At 41.3% G+C, this 24,501-nt stretch overlaps 2 protein-coding genes across 4 annotated transcripts; both read right to left on the reverse strand.

Moving 5' to 3' along the window:
* Window positions 1-1,377: 1,377 nt before the first annotated feature.
* On the reverse strand, window positions 1,378-14,151 carry laptm4b (lysosomal protein transmembrane 4 beta). 2 transcript variants are annotated; one of them, XM_035182810.2, is made up of 8 exons: window positions 13,811-14,151; window positions 12,347-12,464; window positions 10,231-10,304; window positions 9,994-10,116; window positions 9,584-9,682; window positions 6,880-6,975; window positions 6,583-6,613; window positions 1,378-3,608 (listed from the first exon to the last, which is right to left on the reverse strand). In XM_035182810.2, exons 1-8 carry the CDS (start codon window positions 13,901-13,903, stop codon window positions 3,460-3,462), a joined length of 783 nt encoding a protein of 260 aa, XP_035038701.1. In that variant the 5' UTR covers window positions 13,904-14,151; the 3' UTR covers window positions 1,378-3,459. The 2 variants fall into 2 exon arrangements, with proteins under 2 accessions (XP_035038701.1, XP_035038702.1); XM_035182811.2 differs by lacking the exon at window positions 6,583-6,613 and having other exon boundaries at window positions 13,811-14,138.
* Window positions 14,152-17,126: 2,975 nt separating this feature from the next.
* Window positions 17,127-24,303, reverse strand: mtdha (metadherin a). Of its 2 annotated transcripts, none has more exons than XM_035182808.2 (12): window positions 23,859-24,303; window positions 22,641-22,739; window positions 22,357-22,468; window positions 21,921-22,088; window positions 21,617-21,673; window positions 21,307-21,480; window positions 20,808-20,888; window positions 20,617-20,688; window positions 20,385-20,515; window positions 20,042-20,152; window positions 19,824-19,923; window positions 17,127-19,676 (listed from the first exon to the last, which is right to left on the reverse strand). In XM_035182808.2, exons 1-12 carry the CDS (start codon window positions 24,234-24,236, stop codon window positions 19,609-19,611), a joined length of 1,551 nt encoding a protein of 516 aa, XP_035038699.2. In that variant the 5' UTR covers window positions 24,237-24,303; the 3' UTR covers window positions 17,127-19,608. The 2 variants fall into 2 exon arrangements, with proteins under 2 accessions (XP_035038699.2, XP_035038700.2); XM_035182809.2 differs by having other exon boundaries at window positions 20,808-20,885; window positions 23,859-24,302.
* Between the last annotated feature and the right edge of the window lie 198 nt (window positions 24,304-24,501).

The raw sequence follows: 24,501 nt of genomic DNA on the forward strand, positions 1-24,501 counted from the left end.
TTATTGTAACTTTCTTTTATTGTTCTTGTGCATTAGTTTCAAAATAAGAACTCATTTAAAAAAACATTTTAAAAGTTTGATTACTTGATTGACTGATAGTTATTGTAAGTAGTTGCTTTTGTCAAGTTAAAATGTTTGTTTGTTGTAAAATCAGAGCAGAATCTCAATATTCTAATGATAGATTTTGCCTCAAGTCCTCTTTCACAATCATCCCCCTCTTTTTAAAAATCTGATCTCATGGTCAAACCCTGTCTCTGCCTGCATCATTAAATCCTGCAAGAAAAAAGAGACTAGATATGACCCACTTGTTTTGGGTTTGTTAGTATTCTTCCCGCCCCCCCCTCGGCCCCGTCCCACAGGCAGAAAAGTAGGTGAGCGTGTCTGTCTGGTCGCCCACTGTCAGACCCAAGGTAATGCCAGCCTCCATTTTGAGGCGGGTGGGTAAATCCTCGCTGATCTGCCAGCTTGTTCATCCGCATGGGGGTGAGGGAGGGATTCTGAATCTCTGTGAGGGCAGTTGGACGCACGCACAGGCCAGCATGAAACCCAAATAAACATGTGCTGAAACTTTACTGTCTCTAACAACTGTCTACTTGAATGAATGGTTGAATTCAACATGTTTTAATAAGAAGGTTTAGAGCTTTGTGTTCACTAGTTTACCACTAACAGAGAGAATGTCTGAATTAACTGGAATAAAACATCAATACACTGGTTCTATAATGAGCTGGGATGAATTTCTTGGCACTGAATGAATCCACAGAGTGAGTAAAGTAAAATACAAATAATTTAAAATAACATAATTAAACATTATATTCTATGTTCTCTTTATTTTATTTTCCATTTTCATTCAGAGACAATTCAGTAAGTCAGGTTCCTCATTAACATGTGATACTGTTTTATTTGTATGTCAACGTTGATGTATGACTTATACGTTTTAAATTAATGTTATTATCATGGAGACGTATTGTTTCTTCTCCTGAGTAAATGTTTACTCATTTCTTCATGGATTATGAAATCATACTCATGTTTTTTTTTTATCTGATTTTACATTTAGCTTTTTCTTGTATTATATCTGTATTATTTCTGTGTCACGGCAAACCTTTGTACCCTCTCACATGGGATTACAACTGCTATTAATCTAACATGCCCTGGTAGTACGGGTACAAAATCTGAAGACAACAAACAAAAATGAAAGATTACATAATATAAAAGATTATGTGCGCAACTGTTTTATGCTCTATGTTAAAAAACGTTTGTCAACAATATAATAATAAATTGTGCAATGAAAAGACCCTGGGAATCTGCCAATCTAAACAATCTAAATTTAATTTGTTCTTTTCAAACATAAATAACTCAATAAATAAATCCAGCAGCAGAAACAGGTTAATTTTGCTTTTTATTATTCAGAGTTGAAGACATGAGCTCATCCAGATCCAACAAGAGGGACGTGTGTGAGTGGAAAACAGATGGACAACGGTCTTTGAGCGATTCTAATAAAAAATGAGGCATCAACCATCCACTCGTCCACGTACAAGCTTTTTTCCTTTTTTCCTCTAAACTTGACACAACTCCAATCAAATCTGTCAAAGCTCTGCGGCTTCTCAGCCACATCAGACAGTGTAAATAAAAATTTAAAAAAATGTTTTGGAAGCTTGTATCCTCCAGACGGGGGGCTGATTTCGTATTAGAACCACTTAGCTGGGAAAACACAAACATGTCGGTTTTGCAGTGGCGCTGACTTTAAAGTGCAATTTTATTTTTCAGCTTTGTTGGATTTGCAGAAGTCATAATTCACACAGGGACAATCATGAAGGGGCCAACAGGGGGCTACGTTACCACCCACAGTATTAGTATCAAGTGGAAAAACTACTTCATGGTGCATGTATTTCCAGCTCTAACACGTTATTGAATGCACTATTGCATAGTAACTTGTTTTCTTCTGTAACAAACTACTTGGGAATTATTGGAAAGAACATGATTATTATTGGTTCCATTATTATTTCTAATAATATTCGACTGATTGCCTAAATTGTTCCAAGCATTCGCACTGTTGACTAGCTCCATATAGTGTGTATAGATTTTGTGCTACTATGCAATGCTAAATCAATGCTTTAGATCCCCATCCATCGTCACCAGCACAGGAAATAACACAACATGATATCACTGCATGTGCAAAAAAACAAACATGTCACTACATATAAAGGAAGTTACATCATACAGCTCGCAGGCAAGCGCACACACACACACACACATTTTAAACATACACACGCATACGGTCTGTACAGCAGCACGTCACGCCGTCTTTATAGGAAAATGCCCTCAGTCCAGCTAAGTTAACTCAAATGATCCCATTACAGACCATAATTCAATCAATAATCAAACCGATAAAGACACAGTCAATGCTTCTGCAGCTGCAACTCAACAAGGACACATGTTCACACATTAATGTTCACACACACACACTTCTGTTTCATGTGTATTGCCTCTTTTTGGATGTGAATCTGTTGTGTGTAGATGTCTGTGTGAGTGTTTACATTAAGTCTCTTGAGATCTCGGAGAAGTACACGAAAAAACGGGCAGGAAGGCAAACTGGAATACATTGTGACTGAATTCGGGTGAACGAGGTTTTCACTGGCAGTCGATGGGCGACAGGTTTTTACAGAAAAGCGTGTTACATGGGTACGAGAGGAAGACGTCGTTATTGGTCGAGGAACCTTTTCCGATACGAAGTCCCACAGGACAAGCTACATCAGTACACGGATGATATTGTAACCACACCAGGACAGACAGCCTTTCACTACTCGCTTCTTTTTCTCTCCGTTTTCACTGTTATACAAAAAAAGTCATACAAAAATACCCCAACATTACATTCAATGAAGGAAATTTGTCAATTTCTGAAAAAAGTGCTCTTGCATAACTGATCATGTATGTCGCTTTCCTTCTCACGCTCTCTCTATCTCTCTCTCTCGCGCTCTCTCTCTCTCTGCACCATCTCTCTTCAGGTAGTTTGTTTCTATACAAAGACCACGAGGGAGATTCACAGTATCGGGGGTTAACAGTTGGTGGCCAAGACCGGTGGGTGCACGTTTCACTCAAAGAAAAGTGCAAATTAGGTTGGGACAGAGTGTTCAGGGGCGTGCAAGAGTTCCGATGCTGCCAGGAGTCAGCAGCTGCCAAGAGGGAGGGAGGGAAGGGAGGGGAGTGAGGGGAGGGAGGGAGGGTTGGTGATGGTCAGGGGAGCTGTTGGTCTTGAAGTCGATGTCCTCTGGAGAGGACAGAGGAGAAAAGAGGGGAGGACAAAACGTCACAACAAGTAGGGTGGAGGATGGGGGAGGAGGGCGGGGCAGAGTCGATGGCGATACTGGCTCGGCGTCACTAATCTACAATTGGCAGGAATCCAAGCTGAAACCAGCATCTAAGACATTGTTTCTCCTTGGTTTTTCAACATGTTCCAGGGTCCTACTGTCGGAGAGAGATGTGATGGGTGTACGGAGGGGCTGTGGGGGTGAGGGGTCCAGCGGCGAGGACTTCACTCACGCCTCCATATACTGGGGAGGAGGCTCCTTGGGCGGGAGGGCGATGGCTTCCTCGTATGGTGGCAGCAGAACCTGAAATTTAACAGAACAAAAAGGAGGCTCAGTCCAAACCAGTGAATGGTTGAAAACATTTAACTATCCTCCACAAATTAATTGTATCCTATTGTGGGAATCTCTCAGGGATATTGTGCAAATATTTATGGAAGTAAATACAATTTACGAAACAGTAATGCATTAATTCTGTCCGTATTTGTGCATGTCTTCTGAAAGCTTACAGACAGGAACGACAGACAGAATGGTGCAGTACCACCAGAAATCGTGGGGAGGGCAGTGCAGCTAGTAGTGCAATCGAGACAAACATAGGACACGAGGAAGAAATGTTAACAATGGTGGAACTTTTTGAGGAAAGACTTTAAAATGAGTTTGTTAGAAACTAGAGGAATCTATAAGACATCATCACAACCTTGTCCAATGTCGACATGTTTGTTGTTGTCGACGCGGCGCTGGATGTATTGCTTAGCAACCACACCAACTTAAAGGACACATGGAAGTATGTGGGCAGTGACGTATCTCTGATTATACGTAAAGGCAGCAGAAATGAGCCTCTAGCCACTGTTGCATGTTTTCCCCTGATTCATTCGAGCTCTTTATACTGCATCCGTATAGAATAAATTACTAAAGGCAACACCCACACACACACACACACACACACACACACACACACACACACACACACACACACACACACACACACACACACACACACACACACACACACACACACACACACACACACACACACACACACACACACACACACACACACACACACACAGAGGCCAGGCTACGTTCACCCTTAGCGAAAGTCTCTCTCTGTAAATGGTGTTATAAAACCAGCCCTGCTGCTAATTCAGTGAGAGAGAGAGAGAGAGAGGGAGAGGGAGATAGAGGGAGAGAGAGGGAGAGAAAGAGAAAGAAAGTGAGAGAGAGAATATTCTCGGAGGGGATGGAGTTGTGAAACAGCCAGAGAGGCCCGGCGAACACATCACAGGCTGGATTTGAAATGAAGTGGACAAGCAGACTATTATGTAACATGTCCAGAAGAGAGAGAGAGAGAGAGAGAGAGAGAGAGAGAGAGAGAGAGAGAGAGAGAGAGAGGCAACGGACGGAGATATATTCAGGGGAAGAGGAGGGGAAAGTGAGCGAGAGAGAGAGAGAGAGAGAGAGAGAGAGAGAGAGAGAGAGAGAGACGACCCTTGTGCATTTTAATGGCATTTCTATAAAAGCGGGACAGATAAGCAGCTGGGTACTTGATGTGTGATGCAGTAAAAAGCCATTTAGACACACTGACGGATTTCTAATAGTAAAAATAGATGGAGCGTTCTATTCATTCACCACTATGTGTGTGTGTGTGTGTGTGTGTGTGTGTGTGTGTGTGTGTGTGTGTGTGTGTGTGTGCGCATGTGGAGGAAGGGAACGCAATGATGATGTTTAAACTGTTAGATGCTGTTTGTTTCTCTCATTAAAATCCATGTAGCTTGTGCTGCTTATTGGTGGATTTAAAAATCAAAAAAATCGGACTTGTATTTTATTACATCATCAATTTTGTGGCTCTGTACTCAACTGCTAATCCACATCAATTTGTTGAGAAAATCCCGGATTTTTTAAATATTAAAATAATAAATAATATCAGGGTTAGATTGTTTTCATTATAAATTCTGACTGAGGAAAACACAACTTCTCGCTTGCAGCGGACGAAACCCACTGGCACATACCCAGTATTTGCTCAAAGGCCATATGATACACAACGTGATATCAGACCCTGCTGGATTAGCTCCTGCCCGTTGAGTCTGTTTCGTAAGGTGAAAAATACGTCATCAGTGAAGCCGGGCCGCGGCAGCACAAGGACGAAGTGACAGAGCGATGAAGTGCTGCGACGACAGAGGGTGTGAGACAGATTAATGTCTTATGTATCTGTGTTGAGGATTACAGACGGACAGACAAATGGAAACCGTGACTGTGCTAAAGCCTCTCAGAATCCCAGAGTTAACGCTGAGGGACGGACACCCGGGCTCTAAGCAGCCGGCCAATCACACCTCAGGACGACCTACAGCACTGTACTGTACCAACAACACCAAAGTCACGTCACGGACTGACGCAAACTGCTCAACAACAGAATCCAGAGCCTGGACTAGACTGCAAACACTGCAGAGTCTATGCTATTCTACCACTGATACACAATAAAGATGGATTTTATACATTTAATCACTTTTAATAAATCCTTATTTCTTGATTGCATTACTATTGAGTGACACATGTAAAAACATTTATACCTTTAGGTTCTCGCTCATTAAATTTCTACTGTGGCAAGAATTAATTCCTTTTAAATGACTACCTATGCTATCTTCACTTGTACATGTATTTAGGGACTGTGGTATTATATCTATTCTAGTGGTTGAACAGCAGGACCCACTAACCAGAACCTCATGGAAAAAATGATGTGACGTGAAATGGCTTGATGACTGCGAAATACTGAGACATGGGATAAAACAGTAGTGTTTGGCCCATATGGATTTTTGGGGGCCGATGCCGTTACCGATATTAGAATTAAAGGTTCAGTCTGTAAGATTTAGGTGAAAGGGATCTATTGGCAGAAATTGAATATAAAATAGTCCTAGTGGTGTTTTTTCGCTAGTGTATAATCATCTAAATTGTACAACTTGTTATTTTCTTTACTCTCAATTTAAATACTTTAAATTTACATCGGGAGCAGGTCCTCTCGACGGAGGCTGCCATGTTTTTACAGTCGTCCAAACTGGACAAACTAAACTTAAGAGTTTTTATGACAACTGAATGCTACCACAGGTTCTTTTTCATGTTTGGAAGGGGAGGGTGAGGTGAGGGGTGTTCAGCTGCAACATGCAACTTCACCACTAGATGTCACTAAATTCTACACACTGAACCTTTAAAACGAAATTTCTCTCTATTTTTCAAATCTAAATTGCTGCTCTAAGCACATTACAGCTAAACTAAATGTTATACCTACCTTGTACATTTAGAGGTATCAACTCATTGAACTGCAATAACATACAAAAGTAAATATGGTCTATATTTTAGTATTTTATCATTTCAGTATTTTACATTGGGCCTAGCATTTGCTACACCGTGTTAAAGTTAACGTGTTACACTAAAACCTCTACCTCTACTGAACCAAAAGCTTGTAAGTGAAAACCATTAAAAAAATCAATGCTGTGCAAATGCACTTATATTAAAAACAGAGGATGGGAGGATTTTCAGTGTGTCCTTGAGGTAAGGGAGTGGGCGGGTGGAAGTGCGGACTCACTGTGGTGTCGTTCGTGGTGACGTAAACCAGGACCTCCGTGGTGCCCCTGCCGCTCACATATCTGTAGCAGTTCCACACACAGCCAATCAGGTAGGCCTGAAAAAACAGAGAGGACAAACAATGACCTTTAGAAACACGGTCTCCACTTTTCATTATGATCTCATCCATTCATCAAGGTTAAAGATGATAATGATGATGACAGCAGACATGCATCATATCAACACTTCATAAAGCCTGTGACATGTCAGCTGCATCCCAGGCAGGTAAGGACTCACGGCAATTCAATTCAGTTGTAAAAGTATACGGGCATTTTAATGAGTGGTCCAACCACCCAACGCTTTACCAAAAGCTACTTATCAGGCATTTCTTGCTTCACTAAGGCTGTGCCTGCACTGAGGTTTAGGTTTGTCTGACTTGGCAGAGGAACAGGAGGTTCATTGTGCATATGTGTGAGCAGCCTGCTGCGTCGGTACCTCTGCCAACCGTAAGAGCAACCGCCGGACCAGGAAGCCCAGTGGACTGCTAACGAATCACTTTGCCATCTGCTGAGCCGACCTCTTCACTGGGATGCCAACTGTAAACTGAGGTTAACGTATCCCCGACAGTAACGTACGCACAATTGCACCTTTAAAGCAGACCACTAGTAAAGTTGATAAAACATATAACAGTGTTCAACTTGTAATTTTGATCATATGAAGTAAAAAAAAATGTTTTTGTCATTTTAAGGCACAAAGCGTAATTTTTTTTTGTGTTTTTTCAGTGAAATAAGATTTTGTTTGAAAGGTCCAGTGGTATTTTTTGTCAGAGCTGTTTTCAGACATGAGAAAATGTACGAAGAACTGTTTGTCTTTCACATATGAAGAACACAGCAGGATATTGTCCAAACGTGTTTACAACACCAGCAAAATGTCCGTAACATTCAGACGAGGGGTGGCGCTCGGATAGAGGACACAGGAGGCCGGACATGACTGCTGAGCAAATCTGGTGTTTTTGTTCACTACACATTTGCCTTATTACATACAGCCTCACCAGAAAGCTTCAGGAAAATGTCTGAAAGCAGCTTATGTCAAACAGTTTATCTTTTTATTCATCCAGGTTTCTATCGACTGCATCTAAATCTTTGTATCTGCTCTCTGTTTCTACCCTCTCTTCTCTTTCCGGGTCTCCTTCTTCCTGACTGTCTTCATCCGTCATTCATGTCACATGCAGTTGAATGGAGGATGTTGGCTGCAGCAGGAACTTCAGCAGGTGCTGCCTCTGTGCCGAGAGCTCAATGCGTCCTTCAGCAGATTTCAGATCTGGTACTTTTCCAGGCGACTGACTCAACTATCATCATGAAAAGGAACAGGACAGGAGCCGATACATTGTATATGCAGCGCATCGATAAATATGGGCTTCTATTGATTTCCCTTGGCAAATGTCAAGATTACGCTCCGAGCAGGAAAACATCTACATTTGATCTGTGATATAAAATTTCGGAGCAATGTGCAGTTAAATGAGCCCAGATACACACACTGTGCAACAAAGCTCTCTGTCTGAGTCAGTTATAACTCTTCTCTCTCTGGGAGTCCAGCAGTTTGTCTTCCAGTGGCTGCTTCCCATCATAAAGCCTGGCTCTGGATGTCTGCCGAGAACATTTCCAATCTGAGCTCAGGGGAGAAACAACTTGATGTGATTGTACAGATGACTGCAACTTCATATCCCATCTCGTCCCAGAGCCCCAGAGCGGAACTGCGCCGGGAGAACCATCCATGCATTAAAGGGGAATTAGCTTGACAGGAGTTGGTTTCCTGTTGTCCCCGACCCACTGCTCTCTGGCTGTGTGATAATCTCATGAAGAACATTGATAATGGAAATGTTCGCACTGGCACAGTCATTATACACGCCATATGGCTCGTACTGCTACGAGATGAGCACAGTGTGAAGCTTAATTGCCCTAATCAAATTGCAATATGATGAGCAGATCTATTAAAAGAGGCAGTTTTAGAGGGAACCGAGTGAGTGTGTGTGTAATCTGTGACGGTGTGATGCATACATCATTATATTCTACAACTTTACATTTTTCTATGCATCTCTACAGTGTTAGACATCAGTCACATGGCTGCGTGACATTTAGAATATTGCCTTGCAGTTGTATCTTGTCAGTCAAGTTGCAGTTTATATTCCTGACGGTCCAGACTTATATAATGTAGTGAATAGATGCAAGGACTTTAATGAAAGGCATTAGGTGCATTATTATAATTTGTGTATTATAATTAGCACAATCTTTTGGGTTATTGCTAAGAAATCTCTTTTGTGTGGTCATCTTTGAGTCCAAGTGGATGTTTGTATGAAAGGTAATGAAATTGCCTCCAGGTGTTCCTGATGCATCACACACCATAAACGAATCACTCATCAGTTATGTCGTGTTCCAGAGAATAGGATGGATATGAGGGCACAGTGATCTTAGCCTTTGACCTCTGAAATCAAATCAATTCATCTCTGTGTCATCTCTGAGTCTGAGTAAACATTTTGCCAAATTTGAATAAATTCCCCCGAGGTGTTCCTGATATTACGCTCACAAGCATGGGATGGATGCACAGAAAAATAAGCCAAAAACGTAAGGCCTCCGGTGCTCGGCTGTCACCGGCACGGACGCATGAAAAAGACCAACACTAGGAAGACTGGGAGAACCTGGAGTGATACAGGGATTCTGTGGGCTTACCTTGAAGGAGAGGATGCAGCCAATGAAGACGAGGACTGCAAAAACTAGGCACATGTTGTTGGTGGACATGATGTCCTCTTTGTAAGGGAATGTCCCAGGCTGAAACAAGAGAGAGAGAGAGGAAGATAGATTCAAATAAATAAACAGACAGGAAGTAACAATGTGGCCTTTGTTAAATCGGACAAAACACAACCTTTAAATCTTAAACAACTAAAGAGTCTAAATAGATCTGCATAAATAAGACCTGTGAAAATGCCTGGGGCTTTCTTTCACTGAACCAGCACAATATCCTGAATCTATTAAACATTCAATTAAAAAGCCGTAAACTCTTTGTTGAAATGTTTTGCAACGACGAGCACGAAGTTGTTTGTGTAGGTGTTTTATTTGTGAACATGTAAAATGCTCCTCACCAGCTGCTGGAGGTAGTCCTGCACTGTGTTGGGATAAACCACCACACTGATGGCTACCAGTGTGTTAAGGGCAAAGTCGAAGATTTGGTAGCAGAAGAATGGAATGATCCAAGCAGCATGTTGCTATAAAAGGAAAGATAAATAAGACAAATATTGAGAAACTCAAACAGCATACAGTGAATAAATCTGTGGCTGATCGTTGTCAGACCAGTGATTGAATGTCTCTTGTTTATTTACCTTGTAAGCACCGTACGTTGCCATGCCACATATAAGAATCATGAGTAGGGATATCGCAGTAGCGATGCAGATATCTGCAGAGAGACAAACACAACAAGGTGAGAGCAGATCATCGGGTTTTCCAGTGAAAGAAAGAAAAAAACAGCAGGAAAGTAACACGTCATTTCACTGGAACCTTGAATCCACTGATGTAATCACAAAGTCTCTGTGAGGATTTATACAAAACAAAGCACCCTGGTAACCTCACTATTTTTAGCATCCAATCTGACTCGGACAAAACATGTTCGACACGTGAATAATTGTTATGCAAGGTGCTAAATCTGACAAAAATGCAACACCCTTCTCAGATTCACATTACAGCCGCGAAAAAGACTGTTGAGGCCCCTGTGGCACTCGAGACAAGATATTTATACGTGTCCAGGTTGGTGAAAATGATCCCACATCACTACTCATCAAAGTCAGTTCTTGCTGTGGGATAGCCGTATCTGTTTTAGTTTCTGTTAACCAGAAAAAAACACTTTACAAAAGGACTTTTGCAAAACACAAAAGGGTGAATGCAACTTCGGTATCTCCTCACGACATTGGGTTTTTTCGGTTCCAATCAGCAACAGTGATTATTAAAGCAGATACTGTGCTAAGACCCAGGAAATGATGGTTCCCTTTAATCTTAATCCCTTTCCTCACACAGAAACACATGTTTACACATAATTGATATAAACAACACGTGTATACATAAATGCACCGCCATGCATTTCACTCCCACACACATCATCCACAAATTCTATTTTTAATTTCAGGATTTCTGTGCATATAATTATAGTGATATTTTTGACGACAGCTCATCTCCATCCATCCCCACTGTCACTATGTTTGACTGACGCTGCACAAGCGACAATGCTGTCCGAGGGCGAGCCAGTCAAGATGGCCGTTTTAATCCGATGGAGAATTAGAGCAGTCGTTTTAATCAGAGTAGCCAGTGACAGGGTCTGTGGCGTTCCAGAGGTGACTGTGATGATGATAGCTGCCGGAGGGGAAGCACTGAAAATACACATGCGGTCTGATTTGTTCTTTACGGTGCTGAGCCTACTCAGCTGTGTCTGTGCTGACAGCAGCATTCTGGGAAAAGACGTGGTGGGCAGAAAAGAGAGGTGGTTTTAAAGACGCTGAAACACGCGGGGCTACATGGACACGCTGCTGGTTTTAATGACCTCTCTCTGGATATATACAACCAAAAGAATACTGTTATTGAACCATGCAATGAGATGATGATGAATGATACACTGAGATTAAATTATTGTTGTATTTGCTTCTGCACTGTTGCTTCCCTTAAATAAGTGAGATGAATCTGTGCTGGAATAAATGGAGACACCACAGCAAACACCAATGTTGGACTTTACACAGACTAACCTCTGGATTTATGTATCAAACAAACAATCAATTTGTCTTTTAATCTATATTTTTTATGTTAAACTCCACTGGAATGTTTGAGTAATCAAACACGACTTTATTTAATTAATTAACATTCATGAAACAGTGAATCATCAAGAGCTCGATGAGAAGAAGCAAAATAAGAGTTTGCATAAGCGGATTATTGGGAACAGGCAATATGGGTTTAAAAAGAACTACAAAATAGTTACAAGCCATCTGGGTGAAATCTAAAACTAAAGAACAGAGCAGACCTTCGCAGGAGGAATACAATCTGGAGGACTCGTCTTAAATGGGTGGGTTGAATAATGGATAAACACTGAAAATGCTTCTTTTAAGTCTGCAACGAACAATTATTTTAATTATTTAGTCAGTAACTTTTGCCCATCACAGTTTCCCAAACCCAACGCTAATGTCTGTAAGTTAAATTTTTTGTCTCACTGGTCTAAAACCCAGAGAGAATCACCGGTTATAAAAACCAGACAGATCCTCACAGTGAAAAAGCTGGAACGAGCAAATGTTTAACACTCAATTATCAGAATGGCTGCTGATTAATTTTGTGCTGACAAATGGTTTCATTCATTTAAGATAACAAACTGCTTCATTGAGGACATTTAACATAATCTATCATCCCACGAGATCATTTAAACCAAGCTGGACATGCAACAATGAGGGGATTAGCTGCACTCACTTGCATCGTCCATGACATCGATGTCAGTTCCCAGCTCAGAGCTGGTAAGGTGGTAGCGGTACTGAATTGGGTCGTTGAGAGCCGACAACAAGATGAGTAGGACCACTGCATTGATGAGCTGTGGGAAAACATTGAAGAAAAAAAAATCTATATTAACAATATATTTCATAGTGAAGTTGCCCATCTTTAAAATCTTGGGTTGATTTTCCAGGCACTAAGTTTATTATACTTTTAGAAATTCCTTTCGTGCATGTGGCATTTGTTAAATCAAATAAAAGACAAACCTCAAACAATGTAAAAGTTCATAGTAAATCATAATTAGAGATACAAAGATCGTATCAGTGCAATTGTGGCTACATGTAACAACGAAGACTATTGGTTGTATTTCTGTTTTCTTTTTTTTAATTTCATTTTTACTTATGATAAAGTTTATGAATAAACTGTAAATAATCAAGTCTTTGTTACATTACTTTATCATCAGGGTTAGATAAACCACATCTTAGGAATCATTGAATACAAGGGACATTCACCATCTTGTCCTTTATTATAAAATCAGCTGATATATCAGTTTAGTATCGGAAACCTTTTTGGTATCAACAATCAATCCCTCCAAAAATATCCATATCAGGCTCTAGAAAATAGTGGAAAATATTATGAACAGAATTCAACTTGACATTCAATTAACCTGGTTTGTTGAATCAAGAGCCCATAATTGAATTTAAACTTAAAATCCTAACAGAAGGAGACATTGCTGTAATGTTCAGATGCAGTTGTGTTGCAGCGTTTATCCAAACAATTATGATGAGAATAAAAACAAGAGCAGAGTCTTCTACTTGTTATATCTCAACATTGTATCTGTGGAGGTATTTCCTTTGTGTGTTTATCAGACCTCTGCTCACATTGGGTTAGAAAGTCAGTGGACTGCCGCTCACTGAAGGTCAGGGATTTACCAGGCTTACTGAACTATGTTTAAAACTTCAGGTGATCCCGTGGGTTAAAAACAGAGAAGTGACTCTATATTTAACCTGTTCAAGTGTAGGACGAATCAAACAGGGATTCACTGCTGAGCTTTTTACATTCCATCACAACAACAACAACAGAAATCAGCCAAAAGGGAAAGAAAACAGCATGGGAGCAAATTGTAAATTCTAAGATATAATATAAAATAATAAATACATGAGAATAACCGTGAAAAACCGTGTATTATCACGGTTAAAGACCAATGAGCAGAGGCTGCAGTTCAAATGTGTTGTTTTGATGTGCAACAGAGGACATTGCTCAAAATGGCAAATGAGAGCAGAAAAACAGAAAAGCAGCAGCAGCAGCTAACTTAGCTTCTCTTCGCTTTAAACCCAACGACAGCTCGTTCTGTCGCACCCCAGCGCTCGTGTCACATTATGCGGCCATAACTGAAGATGTACGAGTCTGATACGTGGGTGATGAATGGTGAGAAACGCCACTTACCATGTACCATATTCCCAGAATGATGGTGCCCGTCCGGACATGGCAGCACAGGCAGCAGCTCGTCGAATACCAGCGGTCCCACGGCGAAATCATCTTCTCTGCTTTGTGTTTGTTTTGTTATCCTGCAACGACTTTTCAGGCTATTTCATGAAGGCTGCGGAGGATTCAAAGACTCGAGCCCCTGCGACGAGAGAGCGAGAGAAAGACGGGAATGTCTGCGTCCTTGGTGTGATGGAGGAGGAGGAGGCGGAGGAGGAGGAGGAGCGGCCACATCCAGCGTATGTTCCCCACGTCTCCGCGAGCGGACTCCCGGAGAACACACGGCCGCTAATCTGGCTCATCCCCGGGTCATGTGACCGGCGGAGGATTTGAGGGGAAGGATGGAAAATGTGTCAGTGACGGGAAACAACATGTCGGTGCTTCTCTGGCGTCTTTCTCTCACACACAAGCTTTTACTTTTTGATTGTTAGTAAAGAAGCATTTTTTAAAAAGTTTCCTCCATCATGTTGGGGGAACTGGAGTTAGGACAGGGCCGGATGACCTCCTTATGAGGGGCCTGGGGCAACGGTTGTTTCTGGGCCCCTCTTAACCACCAGTATACAGTTTCATTATTTCCTTAGGGAGGTTAATTCAATTTATGATCAATTACTTAGAACACATATATTAATAAATGGTTAAGTCAAGACTATAGGAGAACATGGGAAACCACACAAAATGACAGATTTAACGGATTTTAATCTTAAAATCGCCAGAACACACACACTTGACAATTTGGCTAGAGCGTAAAACCACACATTTGCTGTAGGAAACAATTTCACAGTGGCTTTCCAGAGAAGATTCTTCTTATTCAGTGTGCGGTTGGTAAACCACTTGTAGGTGCAATTACTGCCACTTTCTGACCCCGTCAGCTCACTCTCAGTGGCTATTTTTCTGTCTGAGCCGATTATCGTAAATATTAAACATGTTTGAATGTGATGCATGCAGAATGTGGGAGACGGGGATCGAACCACCTGGTTAGTGGACAACCCGCTCAACCTGCCGAGCCAAGGCCACAGTTAGAATGTTTCACAACTAGTTATCAGATGACAGTTCCCTCAAAGGTGCCTTAAAACAACTCCACTGTCCACACAACACAACACTTGTGCTCCAATGAAAATCGCTCGTGAATCTTTGTAGAGGCAGCTTTTTTAGGTTGTTTCCGGTGATGAGACAAAAGCAGATGTGAAAGTCACATGTCACTATGGATTCAAACACAGCACTTACCATGTGAGGAAATTTGCCAATGGCAGCAGTTTTATCTGTCCCCAATGTAGGACTGGGTCACCACTCAGTCAAATTGGATTTACTGTAACTTTGTCTGGAACTGTGGGAACGTGCGACCTTCATGATTTCCGCAGATACGGTGTTGACATGTTGACACGATCAAAGATTGATGTGTTTCATTGCAGCGTTAGAACCAGAAGCCGTCTCTCTCTGTCAGTATAAACATCCTGCCCCCGGCCTGACAGATGGGCCGGTGACCACAGCTCTAAGCTCTGGTCTGTGGACCGCATCATCGTCACATTAGGGGATTTTCCTCCACTGCCATGACTTAGCAGCCTGTCACCTTTTTAAATGCAATTTGAAGAGCACACCTCAAACCTATGGTGCTTCCTTCCAGCCTTAATGATTTCCCATACAGCAGCTACAGTGAACATTTAAATGATCAGTTAGACATATTTGCGTAACTATTCGGAGGGATCTGACATAATGACCGGAAGTTCAAAGCCCCATAATCCTTTTTTCCCAGACCTGCTGGAGAAACATAAATCCCACACCCAGCGTTTGGGTGCACAGATATGTCAGTTGGGCTGTGTAACGTCACCACGCTTCATTGACTTGTTTTAGGGATTATGTGGGTTTTAGATACAGCGACTTCAGATAGATCTTTTTTTGAATACAGCATTAGCAGGTGATTTTCATAGCAAGGCTTTGAGTGACCACAGGGCCTTCCATTACAGAGTGACCTTCATTATTTATACATCTGCCTTTCGTGCACTCATGCAAGAAACAAACAACGAGCGAGGCAATCCATGAGCAATGAAAAAAAAAAAAACGTGATATCCCTCTGAAGTAAGGCTGAATGGAGAGGGACCCAGAGATTGTGAGAGATTAAAAACTGTTAAATCCGAAATGAACTGAGAGATAAGGGATGGAGAGAGAGAGATGAGGCGAAGGAGGTCAGGCGCTGTAAAGCGTGCCATGCGACTGCCCCCGCCATATTGACTGGGGCAGTGGTTTGGCCTCGGGATGGGTCACTGCGACCGGGGCCGAGCTCAGGCCTGGCTGCTGACACAAATTTGCCTCACACCATATAGTGGATCCTCGTGGTATTAATCACAGATTCAGGATCAGTTTGACAGAAGACCTGAAAACAAAATGTCAGTGGACAGGGAGACAGCACCGCTTCATATCAGTGTTGGTCGTGGTGAATTCTGCTAATACAACATGCCTCCAATTAATACCTGAAGGTTAGTTTGGAAAGAAAACATAATTTTAAGTGTTAAACCATCACTGTTCCATCAGAATAACAACACATTTGATGTAACTAGCCTGAGGAGCACTGGTTGTTAAACTCATTAAACTAGAAATTCGGCCGTGTGGTTGTATGTCTCTACAAACCAGTGCAGTTTCAGTGCACATTCATTTTTTCCAGACACATCTGAGGTCACTGGGACCTTTGACCACTGAAATCTACTCAGTTTATCAGTAGTGATAAAGTAGTAGTGGCAAAAAAGGGTTTGTGAGGTCAGCCTGACTTTTGACCACCAAAATCTAATCATTTCATCTTTGAGTCCAATTTAATGTTTGTACCAAATTTATAGAAATTCCTTTGAGGTGTTCTTAACATCTTGCGTTCATAAGACCACAAACATGTTTTGCAAGGTCACAGCGACCTTGATCTTTGACGACCAACATCTAATTGGTCCATACTTGAGTCCAACTGAGAGCTTGCACCAAATTTGAAGATATTCCCTCACAATGTACCTCAGATATCATGTTCATAGGAATTGCATCAACATATGTATGAACAGATGGAAACCCCCAAAACAACATGCCTCTGGCTACAGGCTGTTGCCAAAGTAAAGGCATAGAAAAATCCTAAAATTATTCCATTACATTCAAATGCTCTGAGAAGCCTGAAAAAAAAGCAAAGATAACCTGTTGTTTTGTTAATTTTAAGTAATCAATCCATGATCTATTCTGCGTATTCTTTGAGGGTTAGAGATTCATGCTTCAGTCCCTGAGAAACAAGAAGTACAAGCCTATGACAAAGTGATATCAAGCATTTCTGATTTATTTTTCATTTTTACCAAACAAACATAGAAATATCATTTGTTTCTCCTCATTAAACAAAATCATTCACAAAAAAAGACAAGTATATAAATACATTGATTGGATCATTTTTAATAATCTGTAAAAATCAATCCAAAAAAAATAAAAGATGCCTGAAGCCACACCAAAAAAATCATTTTGTTCTATCTGGTCTACAAACAATTATGTACCATGGCCAGCTGTGGCGCTCTCCCTACCAACAACAGACTCCCACAGAAAAGCTGCAATTTGTCTCCTTTGACAAAGCTATTACACTATATACATTGAGTGGTAAGCTATTCCAGGAGCAAGTATCAATAGTTAAAGCAAGAGATCATTCCTTGAATTTCATGTAGAGAAGAACTATTATCAAAGTCATGCACGATGAAATTACTCCTGACATCAAAACTTGCAATTAGATGGAAACTATTTTAAAAAAGGACGCAAATGTTATACATCTACAGATTAAGGCAATGGAATTACAAGAAATTCCTTTTGTAAATGTGTAATTGTGTGTGTATATGAGTGTGTGTTTCCTAAATCCAACTGCCATGTGGAATTAAAGCTGCTCCATACCATATCTCTGTGTATGTTTTCATTCTCAATTTACACCAAGAAACAAAAGTTACAAGTTTCACATTCCACAGAAAAAGGTAGTAAAAAAACCCCAAACAATCCATTGACATCAAAAGGAAATCAATGCAGCCTTTTGCACAGTGCAATCACAGAACTGGAAAAAGCCCTTACAATCTGTACATATGGCATGGCTTTTTCTAGCACAAAAAACCGGAAGATAGTATCTCTGAAAAACCAGGAGAGAGAGAGAGAGAGAGAGAGAGAGAGAGAGAGAGAGAGAGAGAGCAGGAATCGGGTTTCAATCTCTAGAAAAATCAACGTGCAGTCTCGTCAGATGAAGACGAACAAGCTCAGAATGGTAAACGTAAAAGGGACAATAGTAGATAGTGCTACTGCTCTCTGGGATCATCACACTACTCCTGAACATTACACTGCCTCCTAGTGGTTCACATCCTTTACTGTGCTCTCGGCTGAAGAGTCCCAGTGCCAATTCAGAATCAGTTTTATAAATTAAGCTAAATTATCTGATGAATTTTTACTTTTTCAGCATTTTTTAATCAAAGTTTCACCATAATATGGTTAAATATGCAGCCGGTGTCTTTGCTATTCCTCTCCCCAAAGAGGCAGAAGTGTATTTTACCACAGTTTGGCAAAATTATAAGTGTTTGGATCCAATTATTACCCTTTAGGAGTGGTTGTGTAGATTTTTCTATGGCCAAGATGGTTTTTTCCCTCCAACCACTGTGACTGACACTGAATTCAACAGGTCCACAGTTCCAATTCTTCATCTAGGAGCTTTTACAAACTAAACAGCAAACAGTCGATAATTTGTAGTTAAAAGATATCAATGAAAATTAATTTAAAGGTCAAGTTTGGATGTATTCCAATCGTCATCGTGTGTACATAGGAAGTGTTATGGATAGCTGTAAAAATGACTTCTTCATACAAGTCGTGTAGCAATATCTTTGAGAGCCAACAAGTAAATAGTCTAAGTGCTGTAAAGTTCAGCCAAAACTGATAGGAGGCCTCCAGCAGTGTATGAACATGTGTACAAGTTTTTTACATGTATGTTGTCCTGACAACAAACCTACATGCAACCACCAGGAAGAATCCCTCTGCCAAAGCTCAGCAAGGAAAATACATCAATTTGGCTCATAGTAACTTAGCTGAAACCTCATATTAGCTTTGGGTAAACGGAAAAATGCATGTTTGTACAGTAAAGACGAGTGTGTCTCATAGTTGCTCTGTGATGGTGTTACATCCTGGCCAGAATGAAGAGGAGGGATGATTACAGCGACCGATAACTGTCAATATATGTACAAGCATGTAAACGTTGTATTTCAATAAACCTCAGAAAACTCCCAACCAACCCTTTTAGACGGATCTGAGACTCTATCCGATGAACACATTTCAGTAATTTGATATACGGGCAGCAACATGAATAACAATAACAAAGTGCAACTCATGGGGAATAATAAAAATTGATGGTTCTCTTTAAAATAATAATTAAAAGAAAAACATGTCTGTTTCTTTTTGGATTAACAATGATAACCAAACACTTTTGATGCCATTAAAAAAACAACTACATAAACATGTACCTACACTGCGGGTCTAGCTGTCCTGAAACTCCACTCTGGCTGCAGTGTAGCAAATAGTGCAAATTAGTTAAGATTTCAGTCCACAGGACCAGATTTCATCACTACATTTACCCAAGCAGGTGATATCTACTGTTTATTTTCAGTTTTGTTCATGTCACTGGTAAACTGTTAATGTAGCTCAGAAACAAACTCTGTACCTAGAAATTATTGCATGTGATATATTTAATAACAATCGTTTGCATATGTTTAGTTTTAACCTGTGATGTGACTTCATGTTTCTCGTCTGACTTTTTTCTTCTGCGAAGGTTTCGGAGGCTCCACGCTTTGCTCGGACATCTCTGCAAGTAAAATGAAAAGTCAAAGTAAAAATTCAAGTTATATTTAGATCCATCTCCAAATAGATGGTTGGAACATTTCTTCCCTTTTTAATGTTTTTCTGCACAGTGAGAAAAAACAGATTCAGACTCAGAACTGTTGAAACCTACTCTGAGCGGAAGATATGCTGGGATTCGGCTTTTTGGAGGCCATCACGGGAAGCTCTTGGGGTTTGGCCGCTGCGTTGACCAGGGGTGCTGTGCTCACCACCTATAACCAAACAGATGAAATGACATTCCCATTAAAAAAGGGTAAATGTCTACAGTGCAGCAGTTTTATACTTTACTCCCACATATTAATCTGAGAGCTTGAGGTTTAGTTTTCTTGCCTGAGCCTCGGATGCAGCCTCCTCTTCTGCTTTCTTCTTCTTTTTCCTCTTCTTCTTGGACTTTGCTGCTGCCCCAGAGGAATCCTCGGCATCCTTCTCATCCTCGGATACCTGCCCAGACAAAAACAAATATTCAAATATTTTCAATTGAAAAACAATATCTCTAAGTTCTAGTCAGAGAAAATGGCCAGAGCAGATGAATCAAGCAATTAAGAGGTGCATTAGGGATTAACACTAAAAATGCCATTCCTAAAGCCTGTCACATGTCTTCAAGAGTTTAAGGCCGCGATTAGTGAAAGTTTGAACAAAAAGGGATGTGGAGGCCCTGAAAATAGAGCAAGACCTTGTTGGGGGCAGGCTGTTCCTTCAGGGGAGCGGCTGGTGTCACCAACACAGGAGGCTCTTCATAGTTGCCCCAGTGCTCTGCTGGGGCATTCCAGTCAGAGGTGGAGTCCGCTGCTGCTGCCAGCCCGTCTAAAAAAACATTACAGCAATTAACTAGATGGAATTCAGATCAAGGGAATTGCTTGAGAGGGTTTGGTTTACAGTACAGGATGGGCTTTTGAAACACTTACTGTAACCAGACCATTCATCATCAACGGTTGGGTTGCTCGCCCACTGCAGCTCCATTGAATTGGATATTGGGTCTATGAAAGACAGAGGGGAGGTAAAAACATTAAAACAGCTACGACTGAAAATATAAAAGCATTTTAAAAAAAAAAACACTGATAAGGTGATAGAGCTGGCAGTTAATCACAATACAAACCTGAGGTGTTGAGTCTCCGCATGGAGAAGGACACAGGGTTGAGTTCAGTCTTTATGCGACCATCAATGCCACTCCATGCTGCTGGCACAGAAACACAGAATAAAACACATGTGGAATACAGTCCAAAGATGTATTTATTCTAGATGATATATTGTTTTTAAAATGTTTGGACAAGAATGATCAACTTATCAATATAACCTCCACTCAGCCGTTCTTTTTCTTGCAATACCACTACCAGCTAATGGCTCAGTGGGGCAGGATATTCTAACCTCATTTTCCTTCCTCATTTTTTATTTTAGCAGTAGAAGTGGCAGCATTTTATTGTTTTGCTGTAGCATGTTGACTTGTTCATCTTTACAGCCACACTTATGTTTTAAAGCCAGCATTCTGAGAAAAGCCACAACAGTAAAAAAAAAACAATGCTCTTATGCTTGTTTGAATCTCCTGCTGCAGTTACTGTTTATATTTGAGATGCAGAAAAGTTCTGCCCATGTTCTACCTTGTGCTTCCTGTGTCCAGCGCTGGGGCTCAGCGGGGCCCCTGTAATGCGGAGCAGAGGGCACGTTCCTCCACTTGGTTCCATCCATGGCACTCATCTGACCCTGAATCTTCAAAGAACTGTCGGTCCATCCTACGCCGTTAACTGAAGGCTCCTCTCGCCGGCTGGAGGACACTGAGGTGGCAGGCACACAGGAAGGCAGAGAGTCAGACTGGGGCAGTTTGGTCAAGTAGCAACAATCTTAAAATTATTTAAAAACATTAACAAAACTTAACTCAGGAAAATAAAAAGTCAGGGAAAAGGAGAATACCTTTAATAGCTCCACTGGCTGTATCCACCTTTCCACTGGTTCTTGGAGGCAGCAACTCTGAAAAAAAGTGTGGGCAAAAGAAAATTGCTTGAGTGTAATTCAACAAAGCCAGATTATTGTTTATTTTGACCATGAGTGAAAATATCTATATATAAAAAATGTTCATACAAATTTTCTTTAGGCATTTTAAATGAAACTACATTTGATATACACTCAAGCTTTCGATTACTTCTCTGGCCTTGTATACAACACAAATCCCCCATTTCTACCATCTACACACAGTCATCGTTTGTTAGATGAATACCATGGTTTCCTCTGTGCTTCTTGGCGTTGGTGGGGGCTGTGGCTGCAGTTGTTGTCACATGGGTTTTGGGGGCCTCGACACCTCCTGAGCTCCCAGAGTCCTCAGGGCCTTTGTCCTTCCTGCGCTGCTGCTTCTTCTCACGGTTACTGACTTTGGTCTCCCATGCACCTGGGTGACAGACAAAAAAACAACAACAAATGGTTAGATGTCTTGGTTCATGCAAGGGAATGAAAAATAAATATTTTTTATAGTTGATGCACAAGGAGCCTAGCAACAACAACTAAAATGGAAGATTCTTGTTGTGAGTAAAACAAAACTGGAGAGTTCTAGTATGCTGGAAATAGTGAGAACATGAATAGGCGTAAACAGGATATAGCTGAGCAGTCAGTTTCAAAATGAGAAGTTGCGAAATTCCCCTACAACCGTTGAGTCTTACCATCCTCAGGTTCCTTTGAATCATTTGTAGACACATGCTGAACTGGTTTCACGTCCGTCTTCACTTTCTTCTTGTTATTTTTCACCTGCACAGGGGCCTGCACCTCACGGACCTGGGGACAAAGACAATAAGTAAATTGGTTGGGCGCCGACAGAGGGGCTTAAGCAATATTACACCAATAACATAATTGTTTCATAAAATATTAGGACAACTCAGGAAGACTGGAAAAGGAAAAACAATTCTTTGGGCTGCTCTAAGTTATGGCAGCAGAATGTCAAACACACCTTCCCCGTTTTGATCTTCGCGGCCTGCTTTGGAACCACCACAGTCACTTTGACTTCCTCCTGAGCGACAGTCACTGGCTGCCCATTAGACTGAGTCTTCTGTGGGAGAAAGACAAGAAATCTCATTAACAACGTGATGTTCACAGATTTTACTTTCAAGATGGATCCTAACACTATGTCTGTCTGCAGCATCCCTCGCAAATGCACCTTGAAACTGCCCCATAAACAAAAGGAAATATTAACAAGGGCTGGGCGATAAAACAATAACACAATATAATTTTCAGCAATAGCAATAAAACGAAAGTCCAAATCATATCGATATTTTTCTTATTCGTTCGGCAAGCATAGTGAAAAGGTACACCACACACACACACAGTCTATGGTTGCACCTCACAATTGTAAAATAAATTGCAGTTTATCAAGTGTGTCTTTCTACTCATAAGGAATACGATTAAAACAACAAGCTTCACTAAGGATCAAAAATCAAAAGGTCTTTAAACTTGAGATAAATACAAATGTAGAAATTCATTGTGATAAAATTGTTTGTAAATCGACTGATGGCCCTATCGCCAACCCCCAACATCAACATGACATCTGAACTACAACTGCTTAAAGACGGCTCATTGAAAATCATAACTTTGTTCAAAGATCAGTTTATTAATCAGACATTATTCCATCATGTGTTAACTACTGTTTTGCTACTGCTCAAGTAAAATTCTGCATTATTATAGCTGCTGTCTTTGATTTTAGATTTTGCATCACAACTCTTGCTGCCTGTGATTTCTTTAAAGAGACATTGTATTAATTTGCTTTTTGTCTGAGATGTTTTGTATTCATTGTATTTTGTGAAGCTAGTTAGCGTTAGCACCCTTTTCCAATCCAAACCCAGTGATTCGCCGGATCTCGAGTCTTTAATTTTCCGTAGTGGGACTAATTGAGGATAATCTTGTCTTTATTTAAGTCATGAGTACGTCCATCACATGACGGGCCCCGTGTAGCTTAGTGTATAGTGAGTAAACAAGCGAGTGGAAACCCTAATGAGAAGTAATAGTGTGTAAAATAGCTAGCAGGTTAGCTAACAGGCTATGAAACGATAACCCTGGAGTCTCTTTGTGTTTACATGTCAGAGGAGGAGATGAAATTTGAATTGAGCGAACTGACTGAGCACTTTCCTTCAGCCTCCATTGTTTCTAGCCATCGCACTTGTTTCAGTCTCACCGTGACTCGACCGCTCGTTACCGCAGCCTGCGGAGCCCTTTCCCCCGGTTTCTTCTTGTTCCTCCTCTTCGGTTCTTCTGGCTTCGCAGCTATAGCCACGTCGGCCTTGACGGGCTCGCACTGGGTCACCGGGGCTCCTCGCTTCTTCGCGGCGGCCCCACGGCCGCAGACGGCGGCCCATGACAGCGCTAGCAGCAGCAGCAGCCCCGCCGCGGCCGTGGACAGGACGACCCACGTCGGGTACAGCTCGGGCTTCAGACCCAGGTCCACCCCGAGCTGAGCCTGGATGTAGCCCTGTCCCGACGACAGGAGCTCCTTCAAACGGCCGGAGAGCATTTCGGCTTTTTCCAGCGCGAAGCCTCGCATGTCCCCTGCCATCTTTCCAAATTACGAAAATGCTAGCTAACTGTTAGCTACCATAGCCTGCATCCGTATGCTAACGGAGGAGTGGCTAATCCAATCCGGTTATTATGTGAAATATCAGTAATGCTACCATTAGCATTACATCAATACATATAGTTACGGATGTGTTGTGGCCATTTTAAAGTCTAGATCTCTATAATGTAGCTAAACCATATTAATCACTAGTCACCAAAATATGAAAATAAGGCTGTTGAATGAACAAATGATTCATGATTTACAA

Source organism: Hippoglossus stenolepis, chromosome 17 (genome assembly GCF_022539355.2).
Source record: "Hippoglossus stenolepis isolate QCI-W04-F060 chromosome 17, HSTE1.2, whole genome shotgun sequence".
In the NCBI taxonomy this organism is placed as follows: domain Eukaryota; kingdom Metazoa; phylum Chordata; class Actinopteri; order Pleuronectiformes; family Pleuronectidae; genus Hippoglossus; species Hippoglossus stenolepis.

Bases quoted from the DNA above. Each gene is read 5' to 3' on its own strand.
- laptm4b (XM_035182810.2), bottom strand. From the start codon at position 13,903: ATGATTTCGCCGTGGGACCGCTGGTATTCGACGAGCTGCTGCCTGTGC. The intron at 10,305-12,346 runs GTGAGTGCAGCT...GTCTCTCTGCAG, and splicing joins CGATGTCATGGACGATGCAA to ATATCTGCATCGCTACTGCG. The intron at 6,976-9,583 runs GTAAGCCCACAG...CTGTTTTTTCAG, and splicing joins GCTGCATCCTCTCCTTCAAG to GCCTACCTGATTGGCTGTGT.
- mtdha (XM_035182808.2), bottom strand. From the start codon at position 24,236: ATGGCAGGGGACATGCGAGGCTTCGCGCTGGAAAAAGCCGAAATGCTC. The intron at 22,740-23,858 runs GTGAGACTGAAA...TTTCTCCCACAG, and splicing joins TAACGAGCGGTCGAGTCACG to AAGACTCAGTCTAATGGGCA. The intron at 19,677-19,823 runs GTAGGTTTCAAC...TTTTACTTGCAG, and splicing joins CAGCATATCTTCCGCTCAGA to AGATGTCCGAGCAAAGCGTG.